The 27,223-nt window shown below is 45.0% G+C and overlaps 1 protein-coding gene across 1 annotated transcript; it reads left to right on the top strand.

Moving 5' to 3' along the window:
* Positions 1-2,347: 2,347 nt before the first annotated feature.
* LOC140897212 (olfactory receptor 226-like) lies at positions 2,348-3,241 on the top strand. Its single transcript, XM_073309605.1, has one exon. The coding sequence runs from the start codon at positions 2,348-2,350 to the stop codon at positions 3,239-3,241; it is 894 nt and encodes a 297-aa protein (XP_073165706.1).
* The last annotated feature ends 23,982 nt before the right edge of the window (positions 3,242-27,223 follow it).

The following is a 27,223-nucleotide window of genomic DNA, read 5'->3' on the forward strand; positions in this document are numbered from 1 at the left end:
AAGGTACAATACAAACTTCATTTACATTCTGATGTTATGAATGGGCTGTAAGCAAATATACAACAGACATCAATTATTCACATACATAAGACATTTCTTATTACAATTACATTGAAAAATGAAGGGCATTCATTTCCATATTTGAAATTATAAGGATTTTTTTTTCTTATATCTGTACTCTACAGAATCTTCCTGTTGCTAAATATTCATTGCACAGTAAGATAAAATACATGGACTGGACAGTTCATGTATTTCAGTCCACTCAGCAGCTGAGCCTGGGACACCACTTAAAGTGGAACTTATAGTCCAGTGCTGTTAGATATCGCTTCTTTTGTTCAAGGGCAGGAGGCCTCCATTTTCACACTGTCTATATGTTAATATGATTTCTCAAAATAACCCTAAATATAATCCGGATTTGTTTGCCATCTCATTCACCAATGTGTATTATATGCATTTTTTCTAGGGTTTTCTAAATATTCTAAGGAAACTAGTCAGCCAACTCTAATTGATATTCATTGGAAGTCATTCTCCTAACTACCTTCAGTGCATTTGAAAATCCCAACTAGTACAGCAGTAGTGGCCACCAATGCCATATACAGAGGTAATATCTCCTCCTGTCACCTTCTTGGTATTTCCCTACCTATGACCTACAAGGATCATATAAACCTTTCTTTGCCATAGCATCACACTCCCCAGTTAGTTATCCACAATGACGCATAAGTCATTTTCAGAGTCACCACTTTCCAAGATAGAGTCCCCTCACCCTGTACCATCTACAGAAAATTGATCCATAGACAGATCCCCTCAACAGAGAGTGCTTTCTCCCCAGATCTCAGGTTCTTTGTCCTGGGCTTAGTGATCTGCATTGTCACAGAGGAACACAGCTGTCTTAGTGGTTCATAGGTGGAGATACACACTTTGAGGTAACGAAGGCTTGAACCCTTAATGCAGCCCTGTTGATTTTACAATGTTGACCTTTTAGAAATAATATCATGTCCCAAAGAAAAGGAGTACTAGTGGCACCCTAGAGACTAACAAATTTATTTGAGCATAAGCTTTCGTGAGTTACAGCTCACTTCATCGGATGCATGCAGTGGAAAATACAGTGGGAAGATTTTATATACACAGAGAACATGAAACAGTGGGCGTTACCATACACACTGTAATGAGAGTGATCAGGTAAGGTGAGCTATTACCAGCAGGAGAGAAAAAAAACCTTTTGTAGTGATAATCAAGGTGGGCCATTTCCAGCAGTTGACAAGAACGTCTGAGGAACAGTAAGGGGGGAAATAAACAGGGGGAAATAGTTTTACTTTGTGTAATGGCACATCCACTCCCAGTCTCTATTCAAGCCTAAGTTAATGGTGTCCAGTTTGCAAATTAATTCCAATTCAGCAGTCTCTCATTGGAGTCTGTTTTTAAAATTTTTTTGTTGAAGAATTGCCACTTTTAGGTCTGTAATCGAGTGACCAAAGAGATTGAAATGTTCTCCAACTGCTTTTTTGAATGTTATAATTCTTGACGTCTGATTTGTGCCCATTGATTCTTTTACGTAGAGACTGTCCAGTTTGGCCAATGTAAATGGCAGAGGGGCATTGCTGCCACATGATGGCATATATCACATTGGTAGATGCGCAGGAGAACGAGCCTCTGATAGTGTGGCTGATGTGATTAGGCCCTATGATGGTGTCCCCTGAATAGATATGTGGACACAGTTGTCAACGGGCTTTGTTGCAAGGGTAGGTTCCTGGGTGAGTGGTTCTGTTGTGTGGTGTGTGGTTGCTGGTGAGTATTTGCTTCAGGTTGGGGCGCTGTCTGTAAGCAAGGTCTGGCCTGTTTCCCAAGATCTGTGAGAGTGATGGGTCATCCTTCAGGATAGGTTGTAGATCCTTGATGATGCGCTGGAGAGGTTTTAGTTGGGGGCTGAAGATGACAGCTAGTGGCATTCTGTTATTTTCTTTGTTGGGCCTGTCCTGTAGTAGGAAACTTCTGCGGAACCACCTGATCAACATCCTATACAGCAAACAGGGAAAGATTAAGAATGAGCTCTCAAAACTGGATACTCTCACAAAAAAATAGGAAGGAAGGAAGGAAGGAAGGAAGGAAGGAAGGAAGGAAGGAAGGAAGGAAGGAAGGAAGGAAGGAAGGAAGGAAGGAAGGAAGGAAGGAAGGAACACGGAGTAGCCATAGAGTAAGGGTCTCTGGATGTAGGTGAATAAGTAATATTAAGTAGGATTTAGGGAGGCTTGGGCAGGGGTTGAATTTTTTCCCCACATACTCCCATATCCCTCCATTCAGTCACTTTTCCCAATTAATGTTTTGGCAGTGAGGAAAGCAGACTGTGGAGATGAGAAAGGGAAACCACTCCTCACACACTGACTTCATCATCTTGGGCTTCCCAGGGCTCCCAGAGCACCAGTGGCTGCTCTTTGTGCTGTTTGTAACCATCTACGTTCTGACCCTCATGGAAAACCTGGTCCTGATTGTGACCATCAAGTTGAACTGCCAGCTTCACACTCCCATGTATTTCTTCCTAGGCAACCTCTCCCTCTTGGAAATCTTCTATGTCTCGGTGACTGTTCCCAAACTTCTCTCCAACCTCCTGTTGGGGGAGAAGGTCACCTCTCTGGGGGGATGCATGGCTCAGCTGTATTTCTTCTTGTCCCTGGCTTCCTCTGAGTGTTTTCTCCTGGCGGCAATGGCCTGTGACTGCTATTTAACCATCTGCCAACGGCTGAACTACCCAGCTCTTATGAATCACAGAGCCTGCACCGTGCTGAACCTGGGCTCCTGGCTGAGTGGCTTCCTGGCTTCCTTCCCATCCATTGTGATGATCTCCAGGCTGCAGTTCTGCAGCGCTAACACCATCCAACACTTCTTCTGTGATCTCCTGCCCCTCCTGAAGCTGTCGTGCACAGACACCTCGACCATCGAGACGCTGGATTTCGTGGCAGCACTGTCTGTCCTTGTGATGTCCCTACTAGTGACAGGAACCTCCTACATCTGCATATTCTCCACCATGGCCAGGATCCCATCCACAGCCGGGAAGCATAAAGCTTTCTTCATCTGTGCCTCCCACCTGGTGGTGGTCTCCATGTTCTATGCCACCACCATCTTCATGTACGCATGGCCCAGGGCTGTTGGCACCTTTGACCTCAACAAGCTGGTGTCTGTCTTGTACACAGTGGTGGCCCCGTTTCTGAACCCATCATCTACAGCCTTTAAACAAAAGGAAATCTAACGCATTTCTAGCTAGATTGCTTACTAACTTAACAGAAGTTCTGAAGAGCATTCCTGACCTGATCCCAGACAGACAGACCCTTTGTTCCTCCCCGCCTCCAGCTTTGAAAGTATCTTGTCTTGGCCTGCTAACCCCAGGGTTCTGAGTTCAATCCTTGAGGGGGCCATTTAGGGATCTGGGGCAAAAAATGGGGATTGGTCCTGCTTTGAGCAGGGGGTTGGACTAGATGACCTCCTGAGGTCCCTTCCAACCCTGATATTCTATGATTCCTCATTGGTCATTTTGGTCAGGTGCCAGCGAGATATCTTAGCTTCTTAACCCTTTACAGGTGGAAGGGTTTTGCCTCTGGCCAGGAGGGATTTTATAGCACTGTATACAGAAAGGTGGTTACCCTTTCCTTAACTTCCCTTTATTTTTATGATAGTAACTTTACTTTGTTCTGTCTGTTATTATTTGGAACCACTTAAATCGTACTTTTTATACTTAATAAAATCACTTTTTTGATTATTAATTAACCCAAAGTAAATAATACCTGGGGGAGCAAACAGCTGTGCATATCTCTCTATCAGTGTTATAGAGGGCAGACAGTTTATGAGTTTACCCTGTATATGCTTTAAACAGAGTAAAACGGATTTATTGGGGGTTTGGATCCCCTTGGGAGCTGGGTGTTTGGGTGATAGAGACAGGAGCACTTACCAAGCCATTTTCAGTTAAGTCTGCAGCTTTGGGGGCATGGGTTAGACCCTGGGTCTGTATTGCAGCAAATTAGTCTATCTGGCTTAACAAGACAGGGCTCTGGAGGCCCAAACTGGCAGAGAAAATGGGCTCAGAGGTAGTCTCAGCACATCAGGTGACAGTCCCAAGAGGGTCTCTGTGACCAAACCCGTCACACTGACCTCAAGCCATTGCCATGTGTTTGATGTTCCATTAAACACACACATCAATGGCTTTATAAACAAGCCCAGATTGGAGCCCACACCAAGGCCTTGCCTAGCAGAAGACAACACACTCTGCCCCTCTGGCCATGCAATAAGAGAGGAAAGAAAGTGGACCTGCTTTGGCCAACAGAACGTATCACTTACAGTTCTGAGGATCCTGAACCTTGTTAACTGCTGTGTAACATGTGATACTTGGACCATGTGTGGTGCTGTCATGGAAAGGTGCCTCTTCAGCATTCTGAAGAGGGAAGAGAGTCATGATGGATGAGAAAAGGGCAACTACACTGTATAATGGGCACTAGGGACAGCAGAGGCTGAGGGATGGGGAAGTGAATAATTCATTCTGGTTTTCACTTGCTCAAGTTCTGGTGCCTATGCTTAAAATATGTGAATTGGGCCTGCTTGACATAAATCAGAAGAAATTCCATTAACCCCCACGCATACGTTTACACTTTAGAGCCTTGTAAATTAATTTGAATGGAAAATTAAATCACAAGATTACATATGTGAATTCATGTGAATGGCTGGGTGGGGAAATGAATGACCTCCCCTGTTTCAGCGGAAGGACAGTTGAAATTAGGTTTGAAAGCTGGGGAATGATTGTTTTATGTGGTGATGTATGTGCAAGGCCCTTTGTGTGCAATTTTTTTATTTTGTTAAAAAATTCCTGAGGATTTACCAGTGTTTATTACAAATTTTAAAAACGATGAAAATCAATGCAAAAAAAATAAATTCCGTTTCTGTTAAATATTGAGGTTAATATTGGGGGACAAGAGGACAGAAAAAAAACAACAAATAGTGAAGTAAGAGTATTGAAAATAAAAACAGTTTAATGATGTGGTTTATTTCATGAACTGTACTTTAACAGTACATACACATATGCACATTCATGTTTGGTTTTTTTTGTGTGTGTCTTCCACTGCATTGCCTTACTTTAACAGTCTAAGTGGAAATGTTAAGCTAATTTATTATTTCCAGAAACACATCTACCTAAAGTAATGTAGCAGAGTTTCTAACACAATCACTATTTTCATAGACTTGAAAACTCCAAAATTCACGTTCAAACTGGTTAAAAAAAAACATGTTTTTGGAAAAATCTGGGAAAATTTTCAATAAAAATTGGTATGTGTTAGAGTGCTACTGTGTGTGTGTGCGCGCATTCACATTTTGTGTGTGGGTCTTTGTTTGAACCTCCTTTCATGGAATATGTGTGCGTGTGAATGCTTAAGGGTAATTCCTTTATATGTGTGTGAATCTGTGCATGTCTCCCTCTGCCTGCATGTCTATCAGTGTGCACATTTGGGAAATGAATGCTTGGTTACTATTTGTGTGTGTGAGAGTTGTGATTTGCTGCGTATCACACAGCTGAAGGCAGAACCCCAGCTGGTGTAAGTGAACGTAGCACCACGGAGGACAACCCAGTTGGCTGGTGAAAATGAGTATGAGGATCTAGCCCCATATTCCAATGTCTCCCTGATTTCTCTCCCATACCACTGATGTTCAGGCACAATTGTGCTCCACAGAGCTGCTCCTGCAATTGGCTGATGCTAAATGCACCACTGCCTGAGGTGGTATGGGGCCATCGACATCGCTGGCAGCAACTGCATATTGCCACAGTCTTACAGCTCTGTCCAGGCCTCTCTATGAATTGCTTGATGGTCTTCTGTCTAATCCATAGCAGCAATGAACCTGAATGAAGCTTCCTGGACTTCAGGATCTGAGACCAAAAAAAGCTCAGATCCAAACACCCCCAATAAACCTGGTGAGTCTCAGAATCCAGAACTGAATTTCACAGCCCTGGTCATTCACGAGTTCTTAATTGGACAAGCAGCCACATGAGAACCACCACCCTGTGGATCGCACCAATTGGTCTCCTTACTGGCAAGCTCAGAAGCCACATGAAGGGACAATAGACATGGAATGTGAACAAACTTCTGGGTTCTGACCTATAGAAATGAGCACCTTGGGGCACTTAGGGAGCTCACTGCCTGATGGGGGTCAGGGAGAGAGCATGTGCATGTATCCCTACTCATCTACCTTGTCATCTTTTTGTCCATCCATCCATCCATCCATGTGTATAATCATCTGTCCATCCACCTAATTGTCTTTCTTGTCTGTCCATCAAGATACCTGTCCATTTTCTCCTCCTTCTGCTATTTGTCCATCAAAGAATCTACCCCTTGGTCAGCCTGTGGAAGTGGACTTCAGTGGGCAGGGGCTGCTGAGTGGGGACATGTCACAGTCACTAAGTTCAATTTAAAGATATAACCTGATATTTGGTAACTAAGAAATATTCCTTCTCACTCTGTGTGCTGCTAATTCACAGGCAAAGCAGGTGGGAATTGGAGCTCACAAGAGGCTGGCAGAGTGACTGTAACACTCTGGTAAGGACAGCAGTGGCAAGGGGATAGACTGTAACAAGTGCTATCTTGGTCAGAGAAGTGGCAATGAATGGTCTGTCCGTGGTGCAAAAGGTGCTTGACCTTAAGGATGCAGCTGATTCTATAGGTCTGATCACAGATTTGCTGTGACAGATCCCCAGTGTGAAGGAACCCTGATCAGTTTTATTTGGAACATGTTAATTTCACTGATGCTTTGCTTAGATAAAAATATTTAAAAAAAAAAACCTGCTTCCTTATGTGCTTGTTAAAACTATCTCAGCTAGCAACACACTTACTAAAAAGAAATCTCTCCAATTAGCCATGAAGCACCTGTAACTCTAGAGAGGTTTAAAGGAGGACACACAGATCATTAAAACTTCATGTGTCTTAATCAGCACTCTGAGGAATGTTAAACCCAGCCGAGAGCTGGACACTGCTTGGAGATTTAACAAACCTCTCAAGGAGTTACAGGCCAGTGGCAGAAACAAAGTTCCTCATTATTTTAATGGGTCCCATGGAGGGCCATTAGAATAGAAACAGTGTCAGGAAATGTAGGTCCCAGAGGTGGTCCCATAGGGGCTGATTAGAAGAGAAAGTCAGAGGCATTGATTAAAGTTAGACAAAGGAAGGGACAGGTCTGTTCCTGTGTCAAGTAGCCCCTGCTGGTTACAGTGAAATGGTCAAGCTAGTCATTCCCAGCCCCTGTGAACGGTGATCCCTTCCTTCATAAATTCCATCAGACCCCAGGGAGTAAGGGAATGCAAGGGAGATGGATGGGGGCAAGGAAACTGACATGTAAACACACCTCAGATTCCCTCTAGGTTAGCCAAGGCAGCATGGCCCAGGCAATTCCAGGTTTCTAGGCCTCAGGGAAGGAGCTCAGCCAACGTACCTGGGTTATGACAGGCTTTGCTGTCCTGCCCACGAACCCCAGCTCTGCTGATCCCCCTCAGACAGAACTCACAGCCTCCTCCACTGTTCCATCTCTGGGTTCACACACCCACAGCTCTGATCCTGCATCTGATTCCCAGCCTGCAGCCCCTGCTATCCCAGCCCCGGGCTTCCCCACAACACAGCAATCTGCTGGTGGGCTTCAATCCTGATCTGCAACCCCCTGAGCTCCCCGCACCCATGCACAGTTCTGTCATTGCCCCTCAGTCCTGCTCTGCAGCCCCCTGTTCTCTGCTGAAGCCCATTAGTCCTGACCCAGGGTTGGCTCCCTTCGCTGCTTTGGTGACATGCCTCAGTCCTGACTTACATCACCCCTTCTATTCCTGCCCCCAAACCGCTCCCCAGCTCAGCCAATGCATCACAATAGCGAGCCACAATCCCCCTATCATTGCTGTCCTACCCCCAACACACAACACTGACAACGCTCCTCAGTCCTGACCCACTGCCACTCCAGTTCACACCCACTCCTCTTTGAACACCCCGATCTTGACAATGCCCTGGCTAACCCAGGCCTGACACCCTCAGCGCTCTGGTATTTCTGCTGCGTTCTGCCCCAGAGCACCCCCTGGCCAGGCCTGGGACTGAGCTGAGCTGTCTCAATGCATTGCAAAGCAACTTGCGCTTTCCTTCCCCTACGCACGCGCACACACACCGCTGCTATGCTCCTCCTGGGCCACACCCACCAGAGTACATTGGGCTTTACCTGTAACAGCCCCTTACCCATGTGCATGGAACAACAACCCTACAACAATCGACAACCCACACCCCTGCCCAAATACTCCACATTGCACAAAACTTTGATATTCATTCGGGATGTGCGCACACACACACAAGACCTCAGTCCATCCAACAGGGAAGTCCACACACACACCAGACTGCAGCCCACCAAACAGGGGCAGTAAGTACACACACACCCCACAAGTCTTATTGCCTCCAGAAGGGGGTAACAAGACACACATGCGTACACAAATACGCACACGCTGAACAGGATTCATTTTCCCACCGGGGAGCAGGAATCTCTCTCTCTCTCTCACACACACACACACACAGTGTGCGTCCCTCAGCATGGCAATGACAGACAGATGCAAGTACATATTGAAATGCTCATTCCATGCAGCAGGAACACACAGTTACACACCCATAGAACAGGGTTGTTTACCACCAGCAGGGCTCACTCAGGGATTCCTGCACAGAGATGAAGTTCTGATCATGGGTTTAAGGCACTTGACCAGCCCTCAGACCTCTCAGCTCAGTTTCTGTCTTTACCACTGGTCCTGCATGGGGCACTGAGGGTGAAGTTTACAAACCAAAATTAATGGGAATTTGTGTCTCCAAATCCCACAAGCAGGCTAGAAAAAAAAATCTTAACATTAAACCCTGTGGACCGGACCTTCACCTGGTAGAAACTGGCCATAGCTCCATTTGATTCAATGGGGCCAGACCCCAGCTGGTTGCAATGGTCCATAGCTCCTTGTGTGAATCACTTAATTGTAGTAAATTACTTAATAGTTTCCATGCCTTGGTTTCCCTATCTGTAAAATAGAGATAATCGCATGTCTCACCCTCACAAGGTGTTATGACGTTAAAGTCTGTTCTTGACTGTGAGATGCTCAGACACTACACAGATGAGGCCTGTGTAAATACTAGAAAATATAGAAGGCTGGATCCTCAGATGCTGCAAATACACCTTTCTGTGCCTCAATTTCCCTTCATTTAACATGGGGATAAATCCCCTCTCCTTATTTCACATGAATGATGGGAGGTTACATTTATCATTGGTTGTGGTGTGCCCAGACTCTACCATGCTGGGAAGCATTTAGCTACCTAGACAGACGTAATCCCAAACAATGGGCCCTAACACCACTGAGATCAAAGACCAAGCTCCCATTTGTCTCAGTGTTACCAGGACTGGGGCCTACGTGCATTGCCGGCTGATGAAGTAACAATACAGAGGCAAATTTCTGTGGGTGCCTGGGGCACTGCGAACCCGTCCACATTTCAAGTGTCCCAACTTGGCTAAGGAGCTGTTTTGGTTTAGCAATTTTACACTCAGACTTTCAGGTCAGAAGGGACCATCATGATCATCTACTCTGACCTCCTGCATGTTGCAGGCCTCAGAACCTCACCCACCCACTCCTGTAATAAACCTCTAACCTCTGGCTGAGTTACTGAAGTCCTCAATTCTTGATTTAAAGACTTCAAGTTACAAAGAATCCAACATTTGTCTAGTTCAAACCAGCAAGTGACCCATGCTGCAAAGAAAGGCAATAAACCCCCAGGGTCTCTGCTAATCTGACATGGGGGGAAATTTCTTCCCGACCCCAAATATGGGGATCAGTTAGACTCTGAGCATGTGGGCAAGACCCACCAGCCAGACTGGGAGAGAATCTCTGTAGTACTCCAAGCCCTCCCCATCTAGTGCCCCATGTCCGGCCATTGGAGTGGTTTACTAATAGCAGTTACAGATGGGCCATATGCCATTTTCACGGATAAACAGGAAGCATTGATCTGGATCATGATCATGCTATCAAAGTAAAAACAAGAGACTGAGAATAGGGCTCATACCAAAGAAATGCTGTTGCTTTCATGTGATCACTAGAGGGAAGCAAAGAGTAAGAAATGAGAAGGAAGCAGCATTGTAGGGAATGGATGGAAGGAGACAATCATTCACCAATTTTAAGGCCAGACAGGACCAACGTGATCTTCTAGCCTACTCTCCTGTTTAACACAGGCCATGGGACATGCCTCACTTAATTCCTGCTTCTAATGCAAATAGGTGTGGTTGGACGAGAACAGATCTTACAAAAACACATTCAGAACTGGGCAGCTCCTCTGTGAAATGACAATGACGAATATGAACAACATACAACACATTGACCATCACATTACCAGTATTATCACCACTTTTTACTACTGATTGTCATCTAGTGAAAACATTGGTTTTCAAAGTAGTCTAAGCCAACTCCAGCCCACACATTAGTATAGCACTCAGAGACTCTAACTGAGATCAGGGTACCATTGTACTATACCCTAGTACAAGACAGTCCCTGCACCCAACAGCTTCCAGTCTAAGCAGAGAGGGCAGACAAAGGGAGGAGGGAAACTGAGGCACAGAGCAGGGACATGAGCTGCCCAAGGTCACGCAGCCTGTCAGTAAAAGAGTCAGGAATTAAACCCAGGGCTCCTGGTTCAAGTTTTACTAGAGAAAAATTAGAATACAATTCATTCGAACTTGATGGTACCTTGAAATGAAAATTAACAGGTATGTTTATATCATTGTTTTGCATTACTATGGCACCCAGAAGCACCAGTCAAGACCAAAGCCCCATTGTGCAGGGTGCTGTAGAAACGCAGAGAGAAATAGCCCATGTCCAAAAGAGCTTATGATTAGGCTCAAAAGAATTTGATTTTATTGGTAATGCTGACTTCACCAAACACACATGAACCGACAAAAAATATTTCCATCGTTAATAATCAAAATTTACAGAGAAGCAAAATAAGAAAAATGCTGCCTGAGAAGATAGAGTTTGATTTCAGGTTATTTCCTGTATTTGTTGATATGTGATGTTGAAAATTTGTGTTTTAATGTTTATAGAACTTTAACTTTTTGAATGTCAATGTCCACTGTCATTAAATAATTACTGCCTCAGCCCTGCCCCAATGTCTGGCCTCCCACATCATTTCCTGCAACTGTGAGAATGTAAAAAATAAAATGGAAAAAAAAGGATTAAAAATAAGCTTCAATATTGTCTGCTGACGTGTTAGAAAATAAATCAAATTCTGTCAAGCCTACTTATAATGGAAACACACAAGACAGACAAAGGGTGGGAGGGAACCAACTGCCCAGCGAAGTGGACATTACACTCAGTTTAACAAAGTTATTTAAACATCTGAGGAGTGTTGGGAAATGTCATGCTTCCACAGGTTTTGTAGAGTTTAGGGCCAGAAGGGACAACTAGATTAGCTAGGCTGATCTCCTTCTGTAGAACACAGGCCATTAAGTCTCACGTAGATACCCCTATGGAGAGCTGGGCAAAATTTGTTGGCTGAATAGTTTATTTGTGGAAAAGGCAATGTCATTCATCCCAAGCTAGTGACAAATTTTACAAAAAGTTGCCAAATAGTTTTGGACAATTTTGCAGGTGTTAGGGGATTTAGGCATCTTTTAGCAAACAGCAGTGCCCTTCTTGTGACCTTTAGTCCCAGGGTTAGGGCACTCACCTGGGATGTGGAAGGCCCAGGTTTCATCCACCCCTCTGGGTCACGGCTGGGACAGGGGCAGCCTGCGTGTACCGGCCAGGCAATGAGTAGCAGGGCTGAGGGCGAGCCAGGTCAGAATGCCAGGCCCAGGCACCAAGTTGCAGGCGGCAGGTAAATAGGAGTGTCGGGGTTGTGCCAGGTCAAGAGATCAAAAAGTTGGGGTCCGGTGTCAGGTTATAGAGAACAAGCAAATAGCAAAGTCATGGATAAACCCGGGCCAGAAGCCAGAGTCTAGGGTGCATGGTAAGCAAAATCCAGAGCAGAAGAATGCAGACACTGTTACTCAGGGGGTTGGACTAGATGGCCTCCAGAGTCCAGATGGCCTTCCAACTCTGTTATTCTATGATTCTATGAAATAACCCCTCTCCACCCCCCAACCATGGCTTCCTGGTTTAAATACTAGTATCAGCCAATCAGTGGGCTGCGAGGGGCCACCACTCAGGCCCTGCTGGGCAGTACTTCCTGTAGAGCCTAGTTCCACATGGTCCTCCAGCAGAGCACAAACCCCCATCCCACCCACCCCTGAGCTTACAGTGGTGCTGTGGAAATTTCAATAACCCCCGTACCTATGGTCATAGGTTTGCCTCCTGAAAGGACTTATAGTCTATGCCTCCTAAGGAGAAAGGACAGGCAATGGGGTCTTGCATATTGCAAAAGAGTGCCTTAGCTACTAAGCTAGTCGGTTAGGGGAGTAAACTGAGTTTCTCTTGTCACAGGTGTTCCCTGTTGTTTAAACGGTCATTGGCACTGGCCTTCACCTTGCATGCCCCAACTATCAGGCTAGAGTCATTTGCATAATCACTCTGTTCCAGTGCCATTATGAATGATGCTGTATTGCCACTAATGATAACAAAGTAAGCGTCCTAACGACTGAGCTAAGCATTGTAAGGAAGGTACCTTCACCTCTACCTCCACTGCCCTTTGGGAATGGAACCTAAGTACCTCCTTTTTCTCTTTTTTTTTTTTTTTGTTGGGGCCATAACTAGCCAGTGAATTTATTGAGCTGATCATCTAGGTTGACCCCTTATGTCTGCCTCTGATTCACTTCTTTCAAAGACAGACTCTCCCATCTTGTTAGTAACAACCTGCATTCTTGGTTCCCAGATGGGTTACGTTGCATTTTGCAGTGTTAAAACACATTTTGTAGAACTGTGACCATTTAACCAGGTGATTCGGATCTCTCTCCTTCTCATTATTTACCACACCATTTATCTTTGTGTCATCTTCAAAGTTCACCAGCAAAGATTTCATATCCTATCTAGGTGCACCAGAGACAATAAGGCCAGACTCAAATACCTACATAAAGCAGATAAAAAGATTGACGTGACCACAGTGAGATGTGATCCACTAGTGGGGAAGGATTTGCTTCTGCCCTATGTTGCCTGGATTCTCAGGATGGATGAGATGATGTAGACATAACAGACGAGGAAGTTCAGAAATGAGCTCATTCCTATGATAACACTAGAGATGAGGACCACTGTATCATTGATGAAGGGGTCTGTGGAAGACAGATATGGCCAGGGAGTGATCTTGCAGCTTATCTGATTCTGTTTGGCCAAAGAAGTCTAAGTAATTCAAGAAGAGGACATTCACCAGTGTCTTCAGAAGCCCAATGACCCAAGCACCAATGAGCATCTGAATACAGGCAGCTCTGTTCATGATCTCCATGTAATGTAAGAAGTGAAGTGGCATATATACACGTCAGTCATAAGCCATTGCAGAGAGAATGTGATAGATAGATAGATAGATAGATAGATAGATAGATAGATAGATAGATAGATAGATAGATAGATAGATAGATAGATAGATAGATACTCTCTTGAACTCTGTCTCTCTCTTGTTCTCTATCTGGAGAAGCAAACCATGTCATGGCAGAAATCTATACTTGGAACCTGGCAAACCTTCTCCAATGTTAAATTTTAATAAAATTGTAGCCTGGTGTTTAAAATCCGTCTATCTATCCCAGTATCTGTCCTCATGCACTTTCATGTCCTGATCACCATTTTAGAACAGGACCCGGTGGAAATAACTGGATATTTATATTTGAAAAACTCTGTATATTTGGCTGTCTCCCTCTTCTCCACCCTCTGAATTAATTGTGTTTGCTTTCTTAGGGCCTGATTCTGCAAACACTGTAACACTTGAGTAACTTTGTGTAGTTTGTCACATTCCAGGGCAACTGCACCTGTGTTCCCCCACTATGGTCCCTCAAGGTCACCCGCTCTAGGCTCCCGGCTTCCCAACTTCACTTCTCTTGGGTGGAGACACGTCTTTCTCTCTCCTGACCAGGGTTATTCCAGGCCACACCGTTCCCTGCCTAATTGTGAATTCTCTAGCAATATGGACTGCCACAACAGGCCTGCTTTGGAGGACTTCCTCTTCTCCTCTGAGGCCATACGCAACATAATTGCCCACAGTTCAGTCAGCACAGAACTCTCTGTAAGCAAGGACAGTTATTATTAAGGTGAAAGCATTACAGAGAATAAACATCTTAAAGCAATAACAGAATTTACATGCTGTGACAGGATCCCCGGGGTGCAGCCTGGGATGGTGGGACCACGGTACCCCCTTAACTGTCTCCACCCTGGCTGACTCTCACAATGCCTTGCTAGTGACCAGCAGCAAACCCCTCCAGGTGCTGTTATCACTCAGCACAACTGCATGTGGAGACCCCGCAGCCAGCTAGACTGCATGAATGCTCCCAGAGCCATTCATGAATCACACAGAAAGGCACCAGATCCAAATTCCCCAGCTCCCAGCATTGTACCTCAGGAATATACCATCTTGCATTGCTCAAGACGAGCAGTGCAAATTTATTAATTGGTTCACCACTTCATCAATGGAAAATGGACAGACAGCAGCCTTTGCAAACCTGAGCACATTTGCCACACACTTCAGGCAAACTCACTGGTAAAGGTAAACAGTAAAAGAAGTTTATTGATTATAAAAGATAGTTTTAAGTGATAGGTTTCAGAGTATCAGTCGTGTTAGTCTGTATTCGCAAAAAGAAAAGGAGTACTTGTGGCACCTTAGAGACTAACCAATTTATCACTTCATCAGATGCATCTGATGAAGTGAGCTGTAGCTCACGAAAGCTTATGTTCAAATAAATTGGTTAGTCTCTAAGGTGCCACAAGTACTCCTTTTCTTTTTAAGTGATATTAAGTGATAGGCAAAAAGTCCGAGTTAGTTACCAAAATAAAATAAAATATAACCCTGCAGTCTAAACTCTCAAACCTATTAGACTGGGTAACATCTAGATTAAGCTGTTTTTCTCACTCGACTGGATATTACAGTCCATAGTATACAGATTTCACCCTTGAAATCTGGGAAGTCCCCTCAGTTGGAGTCTTCAGAGTATCCTTGTTGCTTTCAGCATAGGTGGGTGAAGGAGAAAGGCCCAGCATTGGTCTCCTCTATTTGGTTTTATACCCTCAGTCCATGTGCTTGGAAAACACAAGTCCAGGCATGTCTGGGGGGCATTGCTGAGTCTCCAGGGAAGGTTGAGTAATTCCCCTGGTGTGGGCTCATGCAGGTAAGTCATTGCATCGTAGCTCCCTTGCTGGACAATGGTTGTTGATGGGTTGATTGATACCCCACCCTGGTGTTGGCTACTTTCCTTGCTGTTGCCTCTGGAGAGCTAATGTCTGATTGATATCCCAACTTAAAGCATGTTTTAGTGACCACCATACAACACAATTCTCATAACTTCATATGCATTAATAATATATGTATATGGACAAAGAAATGACTTTCAGCAGATCATAATCTTTCCAGATACCTTACAAGGCCTGCTTTATATGTAAGATCACGATTATATAAAAATGAGAAATATGGGGTTTCCAAGACACTCCCTCAAGGTATAGAACATCACACATGCATGCTAATAAGTCTACCAAAGATGATCTCAACTCCAACAAGGAACCTGGCCAGTGATCAGTCTTTCAATACTCACACAGGGTCTATTTTTTTTTCAGTGGTTACAAGTTCATGACAGTTGTTCTCTCAGAACAAGCACATCCATGAATCTGAGAGTCAGTTATAACCCATTTGGGTCTCTGTTCTGGTCCTCGTGTGTCAGGTGATCATTAGATAATGGAAGGGAGTACTTGTGGCACCTTAGAGACTAACCAATTTATTTGAGCATAAGCTTTTGTAAGCTACAGCTCACTTCATCGGATGCATACTGTGGAAAGGATAGAAGTTCTATTTATATACACACAAAGCATGAAAAAATGGGTGTTTACCACTACAAAAGGTTTTCTCTCCCCCCACCCCACTCTCTTGCTGGTAATAGCTTATCTAAAGTGATCACTCTCCTTACAATGTGTATGATAATCAAGGTGGGCCATTTTCAGCACAAATCCAGGGTTTAACAAGAACGTCTGAGGGGCGGGGGGTGGGGGTAGGAAAAAACAAGGGGAAATATGTTGGGTCATCCTTCAGGATAGGTTGCAGATCCTTAATAATGCGTTGGAGGGGGTTTAGTTGGGGGCTGACGGTGACGGCCAGCGGCGTTCTGTTATTTTCTTTGTTAGGCCTGTCCTGTAGTAGGTGACTTCTGGGAACTCTTCTGGCTCTATCAATCTGTTTCTTCACTTCCGCAGGTGGGTATTGTAGTTGTAAGAATGTTTGATAGAGATATTGCAGGTGTTTGTCTCTGTCTGAGGGGTTGGAGCAAATGCTGTTGTATCGCAGAGCTTGGCTGTAGACAATGGATCGTGTGGTGTGGTCAGGGTGAAAGCTGGAGGCATGTAGGTAGGAATAGCGGTCAGTAGGTTTCTGGTATAGGGTGGTGTTTATGTGACCATCGTTTATTAGCACTGTAGTGTCCAGGAAGTGGATCTCTTGTGTGGACTGGACCAGGCTGAGGTTGATGGTGGGATGGAAATTGTTGAAATCATGGTGGAATTCCTCAAGGGCTTCTTTTCCTAGCCGTCACCTTCAGCCCCCAACTAAAACCCCTCCAACGCATCATCAAGGATCTACACCTATCCTGAAGGATGACCCAACACTCTCACAAACCTTGGGAGACAGGCCAGTCCTTGCTTACAGACAGCCCCCCAACCTGAAGCAAATACTCACCAGCAACCACATACCACACAACAGAACCACTAACCCAGGAACCTATCCTTGCAACAAAACCCGTTGCCAACTGTGTCCACAGATCTATTCAGGGGACACCATCACAGGGCCTAATAACATCAGCCACACTATCAGAGGCTCGTTCACCTGCACATCTACCAATGTGATATATGCCATCATGTGCCAGCAATGCCCCTCTGCCATGTACACTGGTCAAACTGGACAGTCTCTACGTAAAAGAATAAATGGACACAAATCAGATGTCAAGAATTATAACATTCATAAACCAGTCAGAGAACACTTCAATCTCTCTGGTGACTCGATTACAGACATGAAAGTTGCGATATTACAACAGAAAAACTTCAAAACCAGACTCCAGCGAGAAACTGCTGAATGGAATTCATTTGCAAATTGGATACAATTAACTTAGCCTGGAATAGAGACTGGGAGTGGCTAAGTCATTATGCAAGGTAACCTATTTCCCCTTGTTTTTTCCTCCCCCCTCCCAGACGTTCTTGTTAAACCTTGGATTTGTGCTGGAAATGGCCCACCTTGATTATCATACACATTGTAAGGAGAGTGATCACTTTAGATAAGCTATTACCAGCAGGAGAGTGGGGTGGGGGAGAGAAAACCTTTTGTAGTGGTAAACACCCATTTTTTCATGCTTTGTGTGTATATAAATAGATCTTCTATACTTTCCACAGTATGCATCCAATGAAGTGAGCTGTAGCTCATGAAAGCTTACGCTCAGATAAATTGGTTAGTCTATAAGGTGCCACAAGTACTCCTTTTCTTTTTGCAAATACAGACTAACATGGCTGTTACTCTGAAACCTGTCATTAGATAATGGGTTTCTCCTTAGGATGCAGCTTAAAAAGGATGGTTCCAGGGGCAAGAATTTCCCTTCCCCTGCTCCCAGGTATTTCCTAGCATCCCACATAACCGTGGTTGTCTAGCACATGATTTCAAAAATTCCTTTGAACTTAATAACACCTCCAAAGATTTACGAGTCACATTTCCTCCAGAAGTTATAGACAATCCCACAACAGCACATAAACCTTTGCATTTTTAATACAGTGAACTCTGAAAATACTTAAACTTAATTCAATAAGGTTAAACTCAATTCCACTTTGTACAGTGTATACAACTTGTACTTTCCACAGATTGCTGGGACGGGCTCAGAGTCAGCAGGTTATGATGATGGATGAAATAATATAGCACAACAAATGCAGGCATCTATGGTGTAATTTTGGCCTTTTAAAGTCAATGGATATTTTACCACAGTTTTGCATGTAGTAGTTCCATAGCTCAGCAGTTAGACCACTGGCCTTATAAACCAGGGGTTAATGAGTTCAGATCTCACTGTGGCCTTGGTTGTTAATGTGTATGGTCAGAGTGTGTTTTATATGGGGTAATATCTCAGAATTAACCCCTAGGATCCCCCCAGCACCTTCAATTTTATCTTCACTATAGACCTGCCCCAATGAATGAATTTTTCTAGGACACAACATGGGCTCAGGTTTCTGTCCAAGCACGATTTGCTGTTGAATCAGAACCTAAACTAGATTCCTCTTGTTATAGCTGGTGAAAGCCAGTGAGAAACCCCGGTCAAATGCTGACCCAGGTTGTCTATGCCTCCTTCAAAGTCCTTGGAAATCACCTGGTATTCACTAATGGATCAATCAGTGCTAATGGCCATTCCTAGCACTACCCTGCCTCTCTGCTCATCTCTTGCCAGGCAAAGTAATTGAGCAGGTCAGAGGAGAATCAGAGGGATGGCCATTAATATGGAAAAGATAAAAACAGGCAAGCGATCTCAAGGTCTGTCAGCAATGATGAAGTTGACTTAGAACTGGCCCAGGATTCAGGACACCCGGGTTCTATTCTTAGCTCTGACAGTGACCTTCTGTTTGACCTTGCTGCCAATACTTCGAATCTCTGTGCCAGAGTGGGCCATCTTTATCCTCTAGTCTGAGCTCCTGCATAACACAGCCCATAACATCCAGCTGAACCGTAGCCTTGCTTAGAAGCACATGCAGTCCCACTAAGGCCCAGATTTTCAAAGATATCTAGGTGCCTAAAGATGTAGACAGTCACCTAGTGAGTTGTTCAAAAGTGCCAAGACACCTGACTCCCACTGAAATCAAGGCACGTAGGCATGGTTGAAAATCTCACTAAACCCCTATCTTCTTTAGTCATCAAAATACCATTAAAAATCTGGCCCTGTATGCTTAAAAAGTACCTACCAAAATGGGACCCCACTCTTGGTTGGTGTCTCTAGATATTCCTGTAATAGAAATAATACATAGACATTTTAGTCCAGAACAGTATTAGCTCCCAGTTCCCAACTCTTGTCACTAGGATGTATTTTCTCCCTGAGTCAATAATGGACTCCTAGGGCATGTCTACACTGCATTGTAAACACAGGTCTGTGGGATCTGGGCTGGTGGACTCAGTGTTCCCAAGCCCTCACTTAAGCATCCACATGCCATTGTAATCCTGGGTTGATCTGGGTCTCACAGCCACGATAATGGATCCATACTGCACTGCCCAGACCTTCTGATTTGGGTCTGCAGCCTGAGCTGCGTCCACACTGCAAAATGACAGAGATTAAGACCACATTGCAGTGCAACTCAGGCGCAGACCACCCCCCTACCAGGGTCTGCCAGCCTGAGTCCTGAGGGCTTGCTGACCCAAATCAAACTGAGTTGTGTGTGGATGGTATGGGGGATTTGGGCTTAACCCTGAATCCAAGCCTGGGGTAACTATGCAGTGTAGTCCCACTCCTAATACCTAGAACACATTTATCTATCTATGGCAGATACCTATACAACCTTCCTCATGGTATTATCTGAGCACTTCACAGTCTTCAGTGTCTTTGTCCTCACTACACTTTTGTGGGATAGGGAGTTACTGTTAAACCTGATGCAGAGAGAGAGACAAAGGGCCAGACTTTTAAAGGTGTTCAGAGGTGTTTAGGCCTAATGTTGCAGATAGTGAGATTTTCAAAAGTGCCTGGTGACCAGATTTTAAAGATATTTAGGTGCCTAGGTGATTTTAAAAATCCCACTAGTTCCTAGATTGTTAAATCTTATTGCTTTCAAATGAAGCTTTAGAAAACCCAACCAGGCACCTACCCTCAACTTCAGGCACCAAAATACCTTTGAAAATCTGGCTGCACATCACAGGGGGTCATATGCCAGAGCTGGGAAAAGCCCTTAGGTCTCCCAAGCACCAGGCTAGCTCTGTAATGCCCCATACTTCCTGCCTTACTACACCACCCTACAAATTCACTCTACATAATGACAAGTTTCAGAGTAGCAGCCGTGTTAGTCTGTATTCACAAAAAGAACAGGAGTACTTGTGGCACCTTAGCGACTAACAACTTTATTTGAGCATAAGCTTTCGCGAGCTACAGCTCACTTCATCGGATGCATTCAGTGGAAAATACAGTAGGGAGATTTATATACACAGAGAACATGAAACAGTGGGCATTACCATACACACTGTAACCAGAGTGATCACTTAAGGTGAGCTATTACCAGCAGGAGAGCGGGGGAGAGAAAACCTTTTGTAGTGATAATCAAGGTGGGCCATTTCCAGCAGTTGACAAAGAACGTCTGAGGAATAGTGGGGGGTGGATGGGGGGAAATAAACATGGGGAAATAGTTTTACTTTGTGTAATGACCTATCCACTCCCAGTCTCTATTCAAGCCTAAGTTAATTGTATCCAGTTTGAAAATTAATTCCAATTCAGCAGTCTCTCATTGGATTCGGTTTTTGAAGTTTTTTTGTTGAAGAATTGCAACTTTTAGGTCTGTAATCGAGTGACCAGAGAGATTGAAGTGTTCTCCCACTGTTTTTTGAATGTTATAATTCTTGATGTCTGATATGTGTCCATTGATTCCTTTATGTAGAGACTGTCCAGTTTGACCAATGTACATGGCAGAGGGGCATTGCTGGCACATGATGGTATATATCACATTGGTAGATGTGCAGGTGAATGAGCCTCTGATAGTGGGGCTGATGTGATTAGGCCCTATGATGGTGTCCCCTGAATAGATCTGTGGACACAGTTGGCAACGGGTTTTGTTGCAAGGATAGGTTCCTGGGTGAGTGGTTCTGTTGTGTGGTGTGTGGTTGCTGGTGAGTATTTGCTTCAGGTTGGGGGGCTGTCTGTAAGCAAGAACTGGCCTGTCTTCCAAGATCTGTGAGAGTGATGGGTCGTCCTTCAGGATAGGTTGTAGATCCTTGATGATGTGTTGGAGAGGTTATAGTTGGGGGCTGAAGGTGATGGCTAGTGGCGTTCTGTTATTTTCTTTGTTAGGCCTGTCCTGTAGTAGGTGACTTCTGGGTACTCTTCTGGCTCTGTCAATCTGTTTCTTCACTTCAGCAGGTGGGTATTGTAGTTGTAAGAATGCTTGATAGAGATCTTGTAGGTGTTTGTCTCTGTCTGAGGAGTTGGAGCAAACGCGGTTGTATCGTAGAGCTTGGCTGTAGACAATAGATCATGTGGTGTGGTCTGGATGAAAGCTGGAGGCATGTAGGTAGGGATAGCGGTCAGTGGGTTTCCGGTATAGGGTGGTGTTTATGTGACCATCGCTTATTAGCACCGTAGTGTCCAGGAAGTGGATCTCTTGTGTGGACTGGTCCAGGTTGAGGTTGATGGGGGGATGGAAATTGTTGAAATCATGGTGGAATTCCTCAAGGGCTTCTTTTCCATGGGTCCATATGATGAAGATGTCATCAATGTAGCACAAGTAGAGTAGGGGCATTAGGGGATGAGAGCTGAGGAAGCGTTGTTCTAAGTCAGCCATAAAAATGTTGGCATACTGTGGGGCCATGCGGGTACCCATAGCGGTGCCGCTGATTTGAAGGTATACATTGTCCCCAAATGTGAAATAGTTATGGGTGAGGACGAAGTCACAAAGTTCAGCCACCAGGTTTGCTATGAAGAATTCCACCATGATTTCAACAATTTCCATCCCACCATCAACCTCAGCCTGGACCAGTCCACACAAGAGATCCACTTCCTGGACACTATGGTGCTAATAAGCGATGGTCACATAAACACCACCCTATACCGGAAACCTACTTACCGCTATTCTTACCGACATGCCTCCAGCTTTCATCCAGACCGCACCACACTATCCATTGTCTACAGCCAAGCTCTATGATACGACTGCATTTGCTCCAACCCCTCAGACAGAGACAAACACCTACAAGATCTCTATCAAGCATTCTTACAACTGCAATATCCACCTGCTGAAGTGAAGAAACAGATTGACAGAGCCAGAAGAGTACCCCAGAAGTCACCTACTACAGGACAAGCCCAACAAAGAAAATAACAGAATGCCACTAGCCATCACCTTCAGCCCCCAACTAAAACCTCTCCAACGCACCATCAAGGATCTACAACCTATCCTGAAGGACGACCCATCACTCTCACAGATCTTGGGAGACAGGCCAGTTCTTGCTTACAGACAGCCCCCCCACCTGAAGCAAATACTCACTAGCAACCACAGACCACACAACAGAACCACTAACCCAGGACTCTATCCTTGCAACAAAGCCCGTTGCCAGTTGCCAACTGTGTCCACAGATCTATTCAGGGGACACCATCATAGGGCCTAATCACATCAGCCACATTATGATCATTTTGTGGGTGGGGACTGCCCAGTGGATAGAGCAGGTTGGGTCAGATTTCCATGTTTTGCCTCCCTCTACTGCAAAGCAAACTCCCTTTGAGTCTGCATTCCACTTAAGATATTACATGTTGGTCCAAGTACATTTATGCACATGCATAAGTAGTGGTGGAGCATAGCAGGTTTTTACAAATTCTGTTCTGTGCCAGGCTGCAGAAGGGACCTCAGGTGGCCGCTGGGGGTATGGCAATTGGTAGTCAGGTCCTGTCTCACCCACTGACCGCAAAGTGCGTATGTAAAACCTGAGGAGAATGAAGATTAAAGTCTGGGAGACAGACTCCCAGCTTCCATATTTCTCTTTAGAGACACTAGCTCACGCCTTAATACTCAGGCTGGGTACTGCTGAGTTCTTTCCAACTCAAAGGTTGTTGCCACAGTTCAGGGCAAATGTGCCTGTGTTCCCTCTCCATGGTCTCTTGAAGGCACCCACTCTAGGCTTCTGGCTGTTACCTTTCTTGGGCAGAGACCCACATCTCTATCCCTCTTGACCAGGAGTTTTTCCAGGCTGCATAGTTCCCTGCCTACCCTGTGATATCCCCAGCAAGCCAGACTGCCTAAGCACGCCTTCTTCTATGCTTTGCTTTCTCTCCAAAGGCTTATGAAGAACATAATTGACAGCTGTTAAAAGGTACCCACATCCCTTTCCAAACAAATACATTTGTTCTTCATGTGAAAGAATTACTGCGAAAACACATACAAAAATCAAATTTTCTATGTGTATGCTAAAAGCTTACCAGAGGTCACCCATCCATCTTATGGGGCCACAGTAGGCCAAAGTCCTTCCACCCCCTGCCAGGAAGGATTGAGGGTCCCCGAAACTGAAGGTCCTGTCTCTGCTGTATAAGAAGGAAGGCCCTGAGTCAATTTAAACTTATGTGATTTGTCCAAAAGTCCTTTCTTGGTCTATTAGGCTCTGGAGAATCCAGTTAGAACCAGTATACACAAGCCTTTTTAGGTGGGGGTACCTCTCTGGAGGTGTTACAACCTGAGTGAATTTGCCTAATCACCACCCCACCCCATTCTTAGTTCCTGCAGGGCTGATGTCACCCTCCCACATGGAATTATACACAGTGCCTGGTCCACAATGATGCAGGAACTTACTACAGTAAGATCTCCCAAAGATATTGCAGGAAATTATCATCTCTATCACAGATATCATTAAACAAAAAATGAAAATACTTCTAAATATAATGACATGAGTATGCATTCTCAGTTCATTGTATGAGCTCAGGCTATTGAGCACTCAGTTCTTCTGTGCATCTTTGTTAGCGAGTTAAGCAACATCACTAACATGACTTGAGCGTATTTTCCCCAAAGCCATTTTCACTTCTTTTTTTTTCAGGCTGTAGGTGATTGGGTTTAACATGGGAGTTAAGATGTTGTATTGGATGGAGAAGAGTTCACCAAGGGGCCCACACTTTCCTTGGCTTTCTTCTTGTTGTTGCTAACATACCTGAAGAAACCCTTCTTGTTACTCTTAACATCTCTCGCTAGCTGCAACTCCAGGTGTGATTTAGCCTTCCTGATTTCACTCCTACATGCCTGAGCATGCTTTTTTTGCCTCTCTCTTCACGAATAAGGTCAGCTCCCAGACTACTGCACTGGGCAGCACAGCATGGGGAGGAGGTGGCCAGCCCTCTGTGAAGAAAGAAGTCATTCAGGACTATTTAGAAAAGCTGGACGAGCACAAGTCCATGGGGCCGGATGCGTTGCATCCGAGAGTGCTAAAGGAATTGGCAGATGTGATTGCAGAGCCATTGGTCATTATCTTTGAAAACTCATGGCGATCAGGGGAAGTCCCGGAAGCCTGGAAAAAGGCTAATGTAGTGCCCATCTTTAAAAAAGGGAAGAAGGAGGATCCTGGGAACTACAGGCCAGTCAGCCTCACCTCAATCCCTAGAAAAATCATGGAGCATGTCCTCAAGGAATCAATTCTGAAGCACTTAGAGGAGCGGAAAGTGATCAGGAACAGTCAGCATGGATTCACCAAGGGCAAGTCATGCCTGACTAATCTAATTGCCTTCTATGATGAGTAACTGGTTCTGTGGATGAAGGGAAAGCAGTGGACGTGTTGTTCCTTGACTTTAGCAAAGCTTTTGACACTGTCTCCCACAGTATTCTTGCCAGCAAGTTAAAGAAGTATGGGCTGGATGGATGCACTACAAGGTGGGTAGAAAGTTGGCTGGATTGTCGGGCTCAACGGGTAGTGATCAATGGCTCCATGTCTAGCTGGCAGCCGGTATCTAACGGAGTGCCCCAAGGGTCGGTCCTGGGGCCGGTTTTGTTCAATATCTTCATAAATGATCTGGAGGATGGTGTGGATTGCACCCTCAGCAAGTTTGCAGATGACACTAAACTGGGAGGAGTGGTAGATACGCTGGAGGGGAGGGATAGGATACAGAGGGACCTAGACAAATTGGAGGATTGGGCCAAAAGAAATCTGATGAGGTTCAACAAGGACAAGGGCAGAGTCCTGCACTTAGGACGAAAGAATCCAATGCACTGTTACAGACTAGAGACCAAATGGCTAGGCAACAGTTCTGCAGAGAAGGACCTAGGGGTGACAGTGGACGAGAAGCTGGCCAAGAAGGCCAATGGCATTTTGGGATGTATAAGTAGGGGCATTGCCAGCAGATCGAGGGACGTGATCGTTCCCCTCTATTCAACATTGGTGAGGCCTCATCTGGAGTACTGTGTCCAGTTTTGGGCCCCACACTACAAGAAGGATGTGGAAAAATTGGAAAGAGACCAGCGGAGGGCAACAAAAATGATTAGGGGTCTGGAACACATGATTTATGAGGAGAGGCTGAGGGAACTGGGATTGTTTAGCCTACAGAAGAGAAGAATGAGAGGGGATTTGATCGCTGCTTTTAACTACCTGAAAGGTGGATCCAAAAAGGATGGATCTAGACTATTCTCAGTGATAGCAGATGACAGGACAAGGAGTAATGGTCTGAAGTTGCAGTGGGGGAGATTTAAGTTGGATATTAGGAAAAACGTTTTCACTAGGAGCGTGGTGAAACACTGGAATGCGTTACCTAGGGAGGTGGTGGAATCCCCTTCCTTAGAAGTTTTTAAGGTCAGGCTTGACAAAGCCCTGGCTGGGATGATTTAGTTGGGGATCGGTCTTGCTCTGGGCAGGGGGTTGGACTAGATGACCTCCAGAGGTCCCTTCCAACTCTGATATTCTATGATTCTATGATTTTATGATTTACAATGACAATTCAGCTGGGTATTTCTCAGAGCTTTCCATACTATGTCACTTCCAAAGATGCAACTTTCATTCTGGACACCTCCCAACTAATGGTCACAATCCCTGGTCCCAGAGATTCCCTGAATTGTGTAGAACCCTTGTATTGTGGTTGCTTCTTGGAGCCTCAGTCTTGGACCAGCATGCCATGATGTACAGCAAGCTGCTGCACAAACACAGAACAAAAAGACAGTCCCTGCCCAAAGAAGCATACATGTTTGTGCTGTATCTTTGTTCTACCCTCTCTTTTGGCATCTGTGCTTTTTGTTCACTGGGATATACTTTAAAAACTTATATTAATTTCTTTCATTGCAACCTGCCGTTGGGCTTCTCCTATGTGACAAATCAGGAAAATGTCTGTATTGTTTCTTATTAATATTACATATGACTTTGTTTCCTGGTCAGTTTGGAATTACCTACCTGATGCATGAAGTTCAATGGAAGGAGGCTGTAAGAGAGGGGACAGGAGTGCTAAGGAAGGGTACAACAATGGCACAGATAGAGAAAGTCTCCTCAGACTCAATTACCAGGTTTATACCAATGTAGAGGGACTCACTCAGCCTCTATCCTGGCACAGAGCTGTTTGACCATGGCTGAGAAGGTCAAAAGACATTGATGTGTTAGAAGGTGCCCCCGACAAAGAGGGAGGGGGGAATGGTCAGCATGCTGGAGGGTGGTGGATGGACAGACAGACTGAAAGTCTGGAGCTGCAGTGAGCAAGCTTGGTATCCAGAGAGAACATGAGACAGCAAGGTTGAGTCATGTCTATCTAGGTGCCGAAGGAGAATGCCAAGCACAGGGAAGAAGCTGTGAATACAGTCATAGAATAGAATCATAGAATATCAAGGTTGGAAAGGACCTCAGGAGGTCATCTAGTCCGACCCCTGCTCAAAGCAGGGCCAATCCCCAATTTTTGCCCCAGATCCCTAAATGGCCCCCTCAAGGATTGAACTCACAACCCTGGGTTTAGCAGGCCAATGCTCAAACCACTGAGCTATCCCTCCCCCCCAAACTTGGGCCAGGGAGCTGTGGAGGCAGCAGTGGCTGGTGTGACTACCTGATCACAGAATATCAGGGTTGGAAGGGACCTCAAGAGATCATCTAGTCCAACCCCTGCTCAAAGCAGGGCCAATCCCCAATTTTTGCCCCAGATCCCTAAATGGCCCCCTCAAGGATTGAACTTACAACCCTGGGTTTAGCAGGCCAAAGTTCAAACCACTGAGCTATCCCTCCCCCCAGTCCTCCTTGTTACTTTCATATTGTCTTCTCCAGGCATTGTGGACAATTTGGGCAAAATTCCCCAAACCAGTGTAACATCATTGATACTGACAGAGTTACTCCTGATTTACATTTTACACTGTGCTTCGGCATAGCTAGTAGAGGTCAACCCCAGGTGGCAGTAGAGTGGG

Source organism: Lepidochelys kempii, chromosome 13 (assembly GCF_965140285.1).
Source record: "Lepidochelys kempii isolate rLepKem1 chromosome 13, rLepKem1.hap1, whole genome shotgun sequence".
NCBI classification, from domain to species: Eukaryota; Metazoa; Chordata; order Testudines; family Cheloniidae; genus Lepidochelys; species Lepidochelys kempii.

Bases quoted from the DNA above. Each gene is read 5' to 3' on its own strand.
- LOC140897212 (XM_073309605.1), top strand. From the start codon at position 2,348: ATGAGAAAGGGAAACCACTCCTCACACACTGACTTCATCATCTTGGGC.